The following is a 14,041-nucleotide window of genomic DNA, read 5'->3' on the forward strand; positions in this document are numbered from 1 at the left end:
CATGAATATTATGAGTCTTGCTTGCATAGATGTGAGCATACTCACTATTAGCCTCACTTGCCATGCAGCCCATGCCCATGTTAGTCTTACATGATTTTGCCCACATTTAGCCTCTCTTGCCTTGCCCACCGTATTTCATCAATGACTAGCAATGGCACCCACGCTTTGCCGCGGGATTTGTTATTGGTAATAGTTTACAATAATGAAAAATATAATTGAAAATGACTATATTCTTGATCAAACTGATAAAATACCTTATATTACATTAATCCGAATAGTATTTATGTGAAGAGAGACAAATTGTCCCCAACTGAACTGTTCAGAAAATACTTTCATATAATCTGATTCCTTCAGGCTTTTGATTTTCTTCACCACAAACTGTTAATATGCATCCTTTAGGACACTCTCAGCCTCCTATTTTAGCTGTCCAACAGTTACATTCAACGGCATTATCATTATCTCACCTGGAGGCAACTCTCTCTTGAATTCAACTTCCTTAATCTACTACGTAGACCATGTCCAAGTATAATGCAATCTTGACAAAGAGTAATTTATAATCACAGGAACGATAGACTCAAAAAAAGAAATATCAGGACAACTTTTCTCAAGCAGTTATGAAAAATCGAAGTCTCCTATTTAGGACATTTGAATAAATAAATCTACTCCAGATAATTACTCAAACTAATTAGGGCGAACAAAACCTATGAAGCCATCAAAACACACAAGGCAAGATTGGATCTTTATGGTCAATAGATGATTACACAGATTCGGAAGTAGGAATTTGATCAAAAGGAAAGCACATAAAATAAAATAAAAATCAAAGTGTGTATTGATTCATTAATCATAGAAACTTGATTCAATCTCATGACATCTTTCACCAAAATCTAAACAAACAGTACGACGAACGATCCACAGCAATAAAGGTCTTACAGAATACATGTGGTATTAAAGAAAGAAATCCTTACGCACTTCTAAATGCTAGCTGAGGTATTCAAAATATGCTAGCTGTCAGTTATTCCAGGTTTAAATTGGTATCCACATCTATAATGAGCAAAGTGAAGGGACCATATAAAACACTACAGAAATCAAATCCAGCAAACAACGTCAGAATATATAAAAATGACCATTTCAATCATGAACATAAAACTAATTCAGTTGCTAATTTGTTTCATTCCAATTAAGATTCGGTTGACAAAAAACACTAATGCTTCTTTTGATAGCTGGTAATCAAAGTGGTTAATCCCTCATTTTTTTCACAGGTTATATAGTTTGCTTAAATCACAAACTGAAGGATTAATGATTCTCTTGATATCACTTTAACTACATATTTAAGCCGATCACTTCTCAATAAAAAGTTAAAAATAAATTTCGAAATCCAAGCCCAAAATCATCATTAGCAAATAGCAAGCACAAAATGTGAGTTAGAAGGCACGAAAAACAGAACAAACAGTAATAAAAAATGGGAAACATAGAGTTCTCACCTTGAAAACTATATAATTGCAGAATATGATGAGTGATATCTAAGCTGGCTCTCTCTTCTATGATCTAATTACCATCTAAACTGAAATATCTCTATAAAAGACCCTCGCGGTAATACAATGTTGATGAAAGGAACTCACCCATTTGCAATAGAGTGGTGCAAAATGGCTTTTGAAACAATGGGGAGGTGTTAAAAACCGAGCCTTTTTTAAAAACAGAAAGCATAGGCAGTAAAAACTGTGCCCAGAAGCTAGAGAGAGAGAGAGAGAGAGAGAGAGAGAGAGAGAGAGAGAGAGAGAGAGAGAGAGAGAGAGAGAGAGAGAGAGAGAGAGAGAGCTGTTGTGTGAACCAAATGGTACAGAGAAGCAGTTTGCCAAACTACCCACGATCAATCAAATGCATAAACTTTGACAACTCGGATACCAAACAATCAAACATAATGACTCAAATGAACAAAAATCATCAACCACAGTGATTCAAATACCTAACAAACTTCTCAGCAAAAAAAAAAAAAAATACAAACTTTAACAAAAGACAAACAAAACCCAGATAACAAAAGCTCTCAAACCTTGGGATTAAATTTCTCCTCTTGTCCTTTCTTTTCCAGAACCGCAGGAAAAAAACCCAATCTCTTTATCTCTCGATCGTGGTTGAGTTGGTAGTCTGAAAATTGAATTAAAAAGTATTAATTAAATGAACAATTCATACATAAATCTTTCTGTGATAGTTCATATAGAATGCTTCATTTTCAAAAGGAAGAAAGTAAGAATGCTGATACACAACCAATTCACTAACTGGAGCTATACTATTTGAAGTCTGACGCTAGAGCCCAATCATAACAAACACAATTTTCAGCTAACCAATTAAACAAAAATACATACAATCAAATACCACACCTATTCTATTTGTTTTCAACCCAATCTTCTCGTCATAACTCATAAACTCGAACCACTCAAAATGCAAAGCACTGGATAAAAAACAAAAAGAAACAACACCGATTATAATAGCTAGAAAACTGGAAGGAAAAAAAAAAACCAATTCAAGAAAATCAGCTTAGAGTGTGTTGGTACCAAATCGAAATCCCACCAAGCTTTCACGATGGTTGACGTCGATGGCAAAATTTGATCACACAGAACAGCGAAGCTGAAGCTCGATACGCCTATATACTTAAAGGATATAGCAGATAGCGCAGGTCTTCTTCTTCCTCACAGCAAAAGACCCAATCAAAAACCCATAAAAATTCAAAACCGCCGACAACAAAAGACCCAATCAAACCACACAAAAACTAACGAAAGCAATAGCAGCAGAAAAGAGAAAGCTTACGAACTTGCACCCCTCAAGCTACAAATTCGACCTTATCAAAACAAAACTAGATACCATCCTCTCGCTTTCTGCTCAAACACGACAATCACTTTTCTTTTTCTTCGTTTTGTTTTTGGTCTGACCACAACTCTTCTATCGGGGCAAAAACAGTTAAAACACACATATGCAATGGCAAGCCGTAAATCACTAAGAAAAAAAAGGGCAAAACCGTCCTTTCAGGAAAACAGTGCTATGAACAGTGCCGCTCTAGGAGGCAAAAGACTACTTATTTCAAAATAAATTTAATATTTAGTTAATTTTAGACTAAAATTCTCTAAAAATAATAAATAAATAAAAATTAACGTGGGCCTGTATAGAAACTTGCTGGGAGGCCCAGCCCAGGAAATTTTTGAGAAAAATATCTGTCTAATATCCAGAACGTTCTTCGCATAAGATCCGTCGATATTTCTTCGGCCAAGTCACAATAACTGTCGATTTTTCCAATATAAATAGATCAACCCCGCCCTCCTCAAACCTAACCGTTTCTTTTTCAGGCTCATCTAACCCTTCCATCGCCTTCTCGTTTCTACATCTCTTCTTCTTGCAGCCAGCTATTTCCTTCTCCAATTCTCCTTTTCGAATTCGACCCGACCCTTTCGTCTCAGGCTTGGAGTTTCGGTACCGGATCTCGTCAGATCCAATCGTCGTCCTCGTCCTCGTCGTCTCGCTGTTTCAGGCCAGAAAGAATCAAGAATCTTCACCTCATGAAAGCCACAAGGTAATGGAAATCTCATTACTTTTCTTGTATTCAAATTGATTCTTAAGCTTCTTGATCTCGTTCTTAATTTTTCGCATCGTTTTTAATTTCAGACAATTAGCCTTCGCTAATTGGATCGGTGCGGCGGAGCAACGGTGGATGTTGATTGATATGATGACTGTTTTGTAGAATTGTATGGTTGTTGCAAAATCTTGTTTCAATCATGTAATCTTGAAGATGATGGAGCCATGGAGGTAGGATAATCGAAGGAAGGTATATATAATCTGTTAAAATGTGTAGGAGACCTTTGCCATGACAGGTGCGCTTGCATGGCAGGTCAAAATGCCCTAATAAATTTACACTTTTCGGGTTTTTGGGGAGGGAGATGGCACGGAGTTGTTGTTTTTTTTTGGTCCGGCTCTTCCTCCTCTTCTGCGTGCTCTCTCTCTCTCTCTCACACACACACACACACACACCACATTTTAGTCTATGGTTGCCTTAGTCAATTTGGCTATTGAACCGGCACTAACTGCAGAATTTGACTGGCCATCTCGATTTCAATGCAGGAGGTATTAAGTTTCATTTGTTACTCCATTGAAAACCGGTTAGGATTCTTTTAACGCCTGGCATTTAAGATACTAATTCTATACTTGTAAACCCTGTGTGAAGCTATAGGAATTGGTTTGATCACTGCAAATGCTGCATTGGTAACTAGCATTCCAATATCACCTTATAAAGTTCTTGCACAGAAAGATCACATAGTTTTCCCCCTCCAGTGACATGAGAAAGAAAACATTTGACTCACCAGCTTTTAACTTGTTTGCTTTCGTATCCAATAATACAATATAGTGAACCTGCTATCATGTGCTCCAGCGCCGTTCCCCCATTCTCAGCTCTATCACTTGTTCACGATCAACAGAAAAATCATAGTTGAGATCCATTTGATTCTAGTTTGCAATTCTTTCATTAATGATAGTTAATTGATCAGTATCTGAGCTAGAGTGCCTTTGTCAATTATTTGCATTTCAATGAGTAATTACTGTAGCTGGTAGTTTTTGTTTTGTTGTGAGGATGTGGAGGCACTAGGTGTTGATGTGTAGAGAGTAGTACTCAGAGTAGTGATATGTTCCATGTTATTTGGGAAGGTAGCGTTGTAGTTTGTTTCATATGCTGTACAGCCAATTTGAAGCATCAATGTCTGTAAGCACAGAAGAAATGGTCGATGGAATATTGAAGTATTATGGTTGTAGTATGTTCCTCCTGTCAATACCCCTTTTTTCGTGGTTTGTATTGAGTGAGGATGAAGAATTATAAATTGGAAGGTTAGACAGTTGTAGAATTTCGTTGTACATTTTTGTTTTGATGATTTGTGAAATCTTTATTAAATGGGTCCTGATCTGAGTCTATCTCAGTTGGACGTTATGTAATCGGTGGGTAAACTGCTAGCTTATTCTATTTGGAACGGCTTCCTGATTTTCATATTGATCTATACTAAGTTTTGCCACATTCTACTTGTCAGCCCTGCAATTGTTCTGTTATTGAGATATATTACGGAAGTATGTGCTATAATTGCACTGGTGCGAGTGACCCTTATAGTTGGTTTTGAGCAAACATTTTGGGGAAGGTTCAGGGCGAGAAAATCTTTTCTATATCTTCTGAAGTCGTTTCATTCTGCAATGTGGTCTTTGGGGGAGATTGCTTTTGAGTTTTTGAGATCAATGTAAATGGCAAGTTCTGGAACTGTACTCATGTGGTTTGTCACTTTATCTATCTGAAGGTTTTCTCATGCTCCATATAAGGTGCCTGCAATATCAGAATAATAATCGCCAAGTAATTAGAGCACTATTGAGTTTGAATGACTTGTACCTAGTAAATTTTGAGGATAGATTTTGACCGACAGCATTCTTACTGTGGCTGTTATAAGAATTTTGAAGTAATATCAACATTCTTACTGTCATTGTTATTACATACAAACTGATTTTGACTGCCTACATTTTTGGGTGGTTATTTCGTATGCTGAGTTATTCATTTGTGTTCAAATTGTTTGGCTTGTTACTGCTGTTTTCAATCCATGGATCCAAAAGGCAAAAGCTCATTGGTTAAAGTGCCTGGTTTGAGCCCACCTGGATCCCTTTATTGCTATGAGCATTACTGAATTGTTCCAAGAATGATTTGAATTGCCCATTTTCTGAAAAATTTATTGAAATGTGGGTTTTAGTTTTTGTTAAATGGTTTCTTTTGCTGCTAACAGCCTGGTTGCTCGGTCTCTTTGCTCTGCAGCCTCTACCCTGCTATGCTCCTCATTTCCTCTTTGTGGTATAAGCTGTGTCTTCGAGTCATTCTCCCAAGCCTTCATCAGTTCAGTCGCAGCACGAATCCCGTCATAGTAGATACTTTGACCTGATTCTGAGGAGTGTAGACCCAAAGCAGCCTAGAATTCTGGTGCTGGGTTTGCGTAAAGGATATACTTTGCTACCTCTTTTCCGTTTCTATTTGCAGCAAGGCTGTTGTTTTTCCACATAATCCTATTCTGGTCAAGTGGGTTTCTCTTCACTGTGGCTTCCTCTATCATTTCCAAGTTGGTAGAATATGTGAGGAGGAGAAATCAAAGTCGTCCATATAAATATATGAAGATTTCTCATTTTTAATTTATGTCGACTAACATGTACGTTTTTGATTATTGTATCAAAGTCATCCATATAAAATATATGAATCAAAGATTTCTCATTTTTAATTCATGTCGACCAACATGTACGTTTTGATTATTGTTGTGCCAAACTTTTGATGGGTGGTGGTTATCGAAGTCCTTCGTTTTGTTTCTACTTTCTTTGCTGAAAGGAGTCTCTTTAGTCTAAAGTGGGCAGAAAATTGACTTGGCACTTGCTACTTGCAAGACCCCTCCAGTCCTCCACCACTTGTACTTTTCCTTTATAAGCAAATGGCCAACTCTCATTTCCATTAACACATTCTAGAAAGGCAAAGTAGACTGTTATTGTTTTATATCTTTATCGACTTGTTTTGAAAAGTTTTAATACTTGAAAACTTCATTTTCGACGTGAAACTTACTCAAAAAGAAGGAAAACATCAACAAATTTTATATCTTACTATAATACACAAGAAAACCGACGTGAGAATATTGGCACATTGCAATATAGTATTTGGCCAGAAAAAATATACAACCGAATTTGTTCTAAAATTTAATTAAAAAGGAAAAAAAGAAAAAGAGATCGATTGTTCAATGTCCCACTCACAATCCGCCACGTAGGTTGGGCAAAACCAAGATTGATTTACTTACTGATTCGCTCGGAGACTCTGACACACACAACACACGAGCTAGCTCGAGGAGACAAACGTACTTACCTCGCGTTTTCCATTTAGACGTGATGCTTTTCACATAACACGTGGAGGTCTCTCAGGCCGCCTGTCGTTGCTTAAAACAAGAACAGGCGGTGGTACTAGCAGTGCCGTCAGCAAAGCACAGTCTGTGCCCTAAATATCTGGAGCTGCCGAAACAAACAGACACCAACAGCTCCAAACTCGGTCTCTTTCGCTCTCTTTCTCTCTCTCCCGTGTTTTTTCACGACATTTTCGTGAACAACAAATCACTCTCTCTCTCTCTTCGCCATGGTTGCAGCCTCACAGCTTCACCCATAGACTACTTTTCTTCAGGTAATTAAATTTTTATTTTTTTTATTTTATAACTTCTGGGTTTGTTGTGATATATTCTTCTAGATCACTTTAATAAAAGTCAAGAAATTATTTGAGCTCGGGAAAAATGGAACACCCACCTTTTTGACTAGGAAGGGTGCTTTTCTATTTAGTAGAGACAAACAGAGGCTTCCATTTTCCGGGGGCCCATCACGACTCAAGAGTCAAGCTTGTTCATTTATTTGTGCCGTCCAATGTCATTTCTTTCTTGGAATTCAGGGTTAGTTGAATCACGCTTACCTTCCGGTAGTTTTATCGAGGCGACGCGATTTGCGTGATTGATCTTTCTTTTATCTATTGTTTTTTTTTTCCTGCAACTCTGGAGTTGGTGGATCGATCTGCATTTGTAGTTTTGTATTTGATTGGTGGAACCGATCTTAACAAGTATTATTTTACTGCCATTCGGTTTATCTGTTTTGGACCTTAAATTTAGTTGTTACGATATTTGAGGTACTTGTTTTAAGGAGCTGATATGTTGTTGTGTGCTGTGTAATTTCCCAGCTGAAGTTGAACTAGTGAGTTACGAGGAGGTTGTGATACTGAGCGATTCGTGACCATGTTTGGTTACTGGGGAAAGTCTCATCATCAGGAGAATGATTCACTGCAGCCTGAGGTGAAGGTAATTAATCGCAAGTTTCTTATTTGATAGTTATTATATATTTTTCTTTTCTTTATTTGTTTTGAACATGTCTTAATTATTTGATAGTTAATGGTGAAAAGCAAATAAATGCTTGTTAGATGAGGCTACTACCATTTGATTGCAAACGTTTTAGACCACAATTTAGAAACGTCAATATATGTGCAAATGAATGCAGATCAACGAGCTAAAGGCTGCAATTGGACCCCTATCAGGCCGTAGTTTGCAGTTCTGTACTGATGCGTGCTTCAGGAGGTACTTGGATGCGCGGAATGGGAATGTAGACAAGTCGAAGAAAATGTTGGAAGAATCACTCAAATGGAGGTCGACTTATAAGCCTGAGGAAATTCGTTGGGTAAGAATTCATTCCATATCTTAGATATTTCTCTCTGTCTATGATTCAAGTTTTACTGACTATTTTGTATGGTCAGCCTGAAGTTGCAGTTGAAGGCGAGACTGGAAAAGTTTATAGAGCAAATTTTCGTGACCGTCATGGGAGGACTGTTCTGATATTGAGACCAGCAATGCAGGTAGAGTGGGTTGTTATCAAATTCATATTACTAATACCTTTGGCTTTCATTACTTAAGCTGAAAATTAATGCTTCTACAAATGCTGCAGAACACAATGTCATTAGACAATAACATGCGGCACTTGGTGTATCTTATAGAGAATGCAGTCTTTAATCTTCCAGAGGGTCAGGAACAAATGGCTTGGTTGATAGACTTTACTGGGTGGACACTGAATACTTCTGTGCCTGTCAAATCAGCACGCGATACCATCAATATTTTACAGAACCACTATCCTGAGAGGCTAGCCGTGGCGTTTCTCTACAACCCTCCACGGATTTTTGAAGCATTTTGGAAGGTTTGAGCTTTATTCTTCTTATTTGCTTTTCACAACTCCATTGAAAATCATTTGCAACAAGAATTAATGGTTGTATAGAGCCTGCTAACCCTGGACAGTGCCATTGAAGATCATGTAGGAAAGACCAGTGAATGTACATGTGGTGTTAACAGTGATGATGTTTGCCTCTGATATTCAGACTATATTTGTATCCTAATTTCTACTTCCTATAATTAATAATTTAGAAGTTTTCATGAATTTGATGATTTTTTGCAGCCGAACCTAGTTTACTAGCTTAAAATTTTGGAGTTGCTTCCTGTTTTCCTGCCTTTGTTTTCTTTTTGGCTCTACAATTGAAGGTCGAATAACAGTTATAATCATGAAATCATTCAAATTGGTGATAGACATTCATTTGAGATATCTGTTTTATTTCATTGCCCTTTGCTGTTATTTGATGACTTTGCTACATTACCCTTATGTTCATGCAGATTGTCAAGTACTTCTTGGATAACAAAACATTCCACAAAGTAAAGTTTGTTTACCCGAAGAAGAAAGACAGCGTGGAGCTTATGAAACACTATTTTGATGAGGAAAATCTCCCTACTGAGTTTGGAGGAAAAGCCATTCTAGAGTATGACCACGAGGAGTTCTCAAAATTAATGACTCAAGATGATGTGAAATCAGCTGCCTTTTGGGGCTGTGATAACAAGTTACATCATGCTAGCAATGGCCATTCTGGAGCTGAGGTAGCTCCTGAACCAGCGTGCCTCACGCCGGCAGCTAGTTGATGTGTCACGCCGATAACCTTAGTATATTAGAATAAGTGAGGTGGTTTAACTGAGAGAGACGGTAAACTAACATGAGCTATCAGATTTTATTAAGTTCCGTGCAGAACCTCTCTTGCAGGTGTATCCTGGGACAGTGTTTAGAGGCTACATGGCCATTCAAAGACAGAAAAGCAATCGAGTATAATTTTATTAGTACTTAACAACTGTTAATTGTTTATCATGAAATGCTTGAAGATGGTAGTTTTGCACGATGTATACATTGTTATTCATCTGATATTGTCGTTCATATACGGCTCATTTCCTTGGCCTAACAAATTCTACCAAATCTTGGAATTGTTTCATCATATCCTAATTACTACTAGAGATGAATCATACAATAAGAATCAAACAATAAATCAGGTTAAAAGATGTAATATCAAAACCCTCTTTTGCAGACTGAAATGACAGTGCTATGCCATTCATACAGTGACTGTAACCTCCACTCCTCCAGGCACATTAAAAAAAAAGGAAGGATAGCGTAGATCACCATCTAAACTATATAGCTTTACCTTTACTAGATCAGAAAAGAGGTGTTATTTACAACGAAATACAATCTTTAGATATGTATACACTCGTTCGGTATGAAAGACTGTCATCCCTTTCCATTACACAAGAACTAGATTACCTGTCAAGCCTTCTAAACAAACCTCGCAACAAGAATTTATGGGGGCAAAACACAAAGAAAAAGGAACATGTAACCGTCAGCTACACAAACAGTACTCTGTCAAAATCTTCAGTCCAGGACGCATGTCAAACACGGACGCAGTTAGACGTATAGACGTCCAGATTACAGATATCACACCAGTCGCCTCTTGAAAGTCCGAGTGGTTGTTTGATATGTACGAACCAGCAAACCAACCCCTATCCCAACTCCAAGACAAATGCCAAGTCCAATTCCAACGCCAACTCTCACACCAGCATTGAACCATGAGAGCTCGCCATCTTCACCATCCATGTATTCTGTCCTCCTCCAGTACATCCCATACTCTTCCTCATTTTCTGGTTTGTAGTTTCTATATTCTGCCACCTGCAATTTAATCAGGATTAGGAAATCCAACAAGGTACTATCCCAACCAAAGACAAACAGCCAAAACCAATACGGTGGTTAAAGAATGGATTCAATCATATTGATTACTGGAAAATTAAGAACTCCAGTCATCTGCACAGGAAAATTCATAATATTGCCAGATTAATATGGGCCTAATCCGACTTGTACCAATTTATATGTAATCAACTCGGCCATAGTTAACATCTCAAGTGGGACTTTCTTTTTGAATAAAACGTGGAAAAGCCATCTCAAGATGACCGACTGCTGAGATGCTGGCACTAATTGACACATTAAAGTACACTTACAGTACAATTTCATATAACCGCACTTGATAAAATCATTAAATCAATCAAACGTTTTTGAGAAGCTGGATAGTATTTAATGGAGGACTTGGGAGAGGAAGGGAATGGATCAAGCAATAGTAGTTTATGCACTCGAGACATAACTTATGAAGAACCCAAGATGATAAACTGGCCAATATAAACTCAGAGTACTGTCATCTGCAGAATGTGGTCCACCACGACGACAGACTATCCGCCAAGTGTCTTGAGACGTTGGCACGTCTGACCCTAGCTACCAAGGATGTAAAATATAATGCCACAGGAAACAAAATGGACACTTGAGTACAAACCCATCGCTTGGAAACTGTGTCCTGCCCATTCTCATGTACCATGACACATCTAGGATAAGATTCTATATGCAAGTTCTTGTTTAACAAAACAGATTTATAAAACAAGAACATGTTCCTAAGCAGGAAGCACAGGCAGCATAACAAACGATTGAAATTTCCTCATACCACTATGGTTTTGGATTAGATATTGTTCGCTAACTCGATTGATCAAGGACTAGAAAGTAGAAAAATTGTAGAACTAAACTATTAACTATGCAGAAATTCCTGATAGATATGATAGATAAAACAGTGCTCCAAGATACCAGAAGAAACACAACAATTAACAAAGACAACTAAAGCATATATCACAAGATTTGAGTTTCAATAATAAAGCTTAACTATGTACCTCCGTATCAAGTTCAGGAGACTCATCTTTCTGCAATTCAGTTGCTTCATACTCCGGAATTGCATCCAAAGTGCTCTTCCTATTGTGCTTCTTTCGGAAACTAATCTGCAGGGTCTTGGTTAAGATGATTGGTGTTCCAGAGAAGGAGCCAGCAACGTAAACCTCAATGCTTGGTGCAGGTGATTCAGTGCCATTAAGTTGTTTTCCCTTGAAAAATCCAGTGCCAGCAGTGATCTCCGATTCACAATTCATGCTCCATCGCTTGGCATTGTTCTTTGATTCCCCAACAAAACCATTGCTATTAGACATATCTAACACCCCGGAGAGAATAAGATCATCTTTATCAAACACCTCAAATTTCACACTCCCTGTGAACCTTATGCTGTCTGTATTCACAAATGTGACTTCTTCGGATTTCTTGTCCACCCGATCCCTTCTAAGATGTGAAGATACACCATCAGAGTACATGCTAGTTTTTGCACCGTTTACTTCCAAAAGGGTATCTGGGCTTAGAGGAATATGGATGAGGGTCAGAAACTTGGGGGTAGATTCATCCACCATAAAGTTGCTGATCCTTACATAGAAGACTCTCAGATCAAACCAGGGTGATGATAATTTACTGTTGTGCTGGTAAGGAGAGTATCTAATAATCTGAAGGCCGTGATTGGCCACTTCACCATTGCTTGGTGTTGTTTCATAAGGAACATCCATGATCAAGGAGCTGTGAACCTCTCACTGAAAACCCTTGATATCAATTAAAATGGCGACGTCATTGTAGGGGGGATTCACTCAAGCTGAACTCAGACTGGCATAGGAAACCTGGTAACAAATAAACAGAACATTTGCTGTTCAGATAAACACAAGAAAACGCAGAAAGCCAGATGGTCAAACACAAATCCATTGAACCAGAAACATAGCAAAGGAGAGGTTCCCTTGCCAGGTAAAAAGGTATTTTTTAGGGGATAAAAGAAAATGAGATCCTAATTTTAGGACAGAAATCCTTTGAATCAGGAAAAAGAACATGCCAATCTCACAATTGAAAGGGTATACAGGCTAATAAATAGGATGCAAAGAAAAACCTGTATATGCTCACACAAACACAAATTAAAATTTCAAAAGAAAGAAAAAAAAACCAGAAAATTGCATTGCATAAACATATAGCAGCTCAATCCAATTATAATCAAAACACCAACCAAAAAATACAAACTTCAAAATTATCACAGAAGAATCAGAACTAAAAATTCATTCTTTACAGATTAAAGATAGGAGACCCACCAGCAATCTCCAACACCAATTCGTTCAGTTTCAGAGGAGAGCAAAAGAACTGAAACTCAATTTGACCCTGTAGTCGGTAACTAATTGGGTGAATCTATTATAAAGAATTGAGACAGAAAACACGTCACGGAAAAATCCAAAGGTACTTTCTTTTCTCTCTAGAACGATACAGAGCCACTAACAAATAAAGGGCCTGAAAACTTTGCTAGCAAAAACCATGCTTACCGACTAATTGGTCCAATTCCATCCACAACCTCAGTTAAGCAAATCTATAAACCGAAGAGAGTGACTTCCCAAATCGCTGTCGGACTCCAAAGGTTGAGACTTTTGATGCTCCACAGCCCAGAACTGGTGGACAGCAACAATAGAATGACCAAGTGTTCCAAAAATATATTTTCTAAAAATCAATTACGAATATTTCCTTTTTGGGTGTGGAAAGGAAAAGGCTGAGGTGGGAGATATTCTGAAAGGTCTCCACAGTAACTGTGTAAAATGGAGAGTTGGGTTTTATAGGGGGAGGAGGACAGGTGGCGATCTTGAAGGAAATGGGTCTCCTCTGACTTTTACCTACAATCTTATCCGATTGGGGGGCAATCTCACGATGCTGGCTGCTGTCTCTCAAACAAAGAAAGTGATGGGCAAACCTTAGTGACAAGTTAACAACTTATTAATTCATTTCCTTCTCCGTGTTTAAGGTAGAACAATTCACAAAAAGGAAAGAAAAATAATAATAAAAGAAACTTGAGCTTTTGCTCAAGGTAAAAGCAAAGTGATTCAATGTATATCGGTTTCCTTTGTACATGACTACATGCATACTGTGTTCCTATGACGATAACATCAAAGAAAATTTGATACAATTCGTAAAAAGTAAAAAATGGATACAATATTTTAGAAAAGCTATTGCGTGTGCTCAGAATTGATCTGCATGAATTTGAGTTTCAGCATCTTCTTACTATCTTTCCTTTCATGATTGTACAGAAAAACCTCTCTGATTCACCCGCCATTGTCATTAACCGAGCTGACAGTCTAATTCATATTTCGGGTCCTAGGCGCTTGGGCTTGAGGTTCAATCTTCAAAGAGAGCCCAAGAAAGCCCAATTCAGGTCCAATCTTCACCGATCTCAAGAAAGCAAGGCAAATATCCAATT

At 37.8% G+C, this 14,041-nt stretch overlaps 2 protein-coding genes across 7 annotated transcripts; one reads left to right on the top strand and one right to left on the bottom strand.

The window, feature by feature from the left end:
- Positions 1–6,994: 6,994 nt before the first annotated feature.
- LOC112170205 (phosphatidylinositol transfer protein 3) lies at positions 6,995–9,801 on the top strand. Of its 3 annotated transcripts, none has more exons than XM_024307404.2 (6): positions 6,995–7,207; positions 7,748–7,865; positions 8,062–8,238; positions 8,315–8,413; positions 8,503–8,748; positions 9,216–9,801. In XM_024307404.2, the coding sequence occupies exons 2-6, from the start codon at positions 7,803–7,805 to the stop codon at positions 9,513–9,515; spliced, it is 885 nt and encodes a 294-aa protein (XP_024163172.1). In that variant the 5' UTR covers positions 6,995–7,207; positions 7,748–7,802; the 3' UTR covers positions 9,516–9,801. The 3 variants fall into 3 exon arrangements, with proteins under 3 accessions (XP_024163172.1, XP_024163174.1, XP_024163173.1); XM_024307406.2 differs by lacking the exon at positions 6,995–7,207 and adding an exon at positions 7,303–7,466; XM_024307405.2 differs by lacking the exon at positions 6,995–7,207 and adding an exon at positions 7,473–7,630.
- A 234-nt stretch (positions 9,802–10,035) lies between these two features.
- LOC112170204 (uncharacterized protein At1g01500) lies at positions 10,036–13,382 on the bottom strand. 4 transcript variants are annotated; one of them, XM_024307402.2, is made up of 4 exons: positions 13,119–13,382; positions 12,894–12,960; positions 11,619–12,437; positions 10,036–10,581 (listed from the first exon to the last, which is right to left on the bottom strand). In XM_024307402.2, exons 3-4 carry the CDS (start codon positions 12,327–12,329, stop codon positions 10,351–10,353), a joined length of 942 nt encoding a protein of 313 aa, XP_024163170.1. In that variant the 5' UTR covers positions 12,330–12,437; positions 12,894–12,960; positions 13,119–13,382; the 3' UTR covers positions 10,036–10,350. The 4 variants fall into 4 exon arrangements, with proteins under 4 accessions (XP_024163170.1, XP_040364716.1, XP_040364715.1 ...); XM_040508782.1 differs by having other exon boundaries at positions 12,894–12,973; XM_040508781.1 differs by having other exon boundaries at positions 12,894–12,987.
- Between the last annotated feature and the right edge of the window lie 659 nt (positions 13,383–14,041).

This window comes from Rosa chinensis, chromosome 6, assembly GCF_002994745.2.
Source record: "Rosa chinensis cultivar Old Blush chromosome 6, RchiOBHm-V2, whole genome shotgun sequence".
Lineage (NCBI taxonomy): Eukaryota > Viridiplantae > Streptophyta > Magnoliopsida > Rosales > Rosaceae > Rosa > Rosa chinensis.

What these genes read in the sequence shown, in the direction of transcription:
- LOC112170204 (XM_024307403.2), bottom strand. Translation starts at nt 12,329, where the DNA reads ATGGATGTTCCTTATGAAACAACACCAAGCAATGGTGAAGTGGCCAAT. An exon ending in CTCCTGAACTTGATACGGAG is followed by an intron (nt 10,582 to 11,618) that starts GTACATAGTTAA and finishes ATTAAATTGCAG; the next exon opens with GTGGCAGAATATAGAAACTA.
- LOC112170205 (XM_024307404.2), top strand. Translation starts at nt 7,803, where the DNA reads ATGTTTGGTTACTGGGGAAAGTCTCATCATCAGGAGAATGATTCACTG. An exon ending in CACTGCAGCCTGAGGTGAAG is followed by an intron (nt 7,866 to 8,061) that starts GTAATTAATCGC and finishes AAATGAATGCAG; the next exon opens with ATCAACGAGCTAAAGGCTGC. An exon ending in TTTTTGAAGCATTTTGGAAG is followed by an intron (nt 8,749 to 9,215) that starts GTTTGAGCTTTA and finishes ATGTTCATGCAG; the next exon opens with ATTGTCAAGTACTTCTTGGA.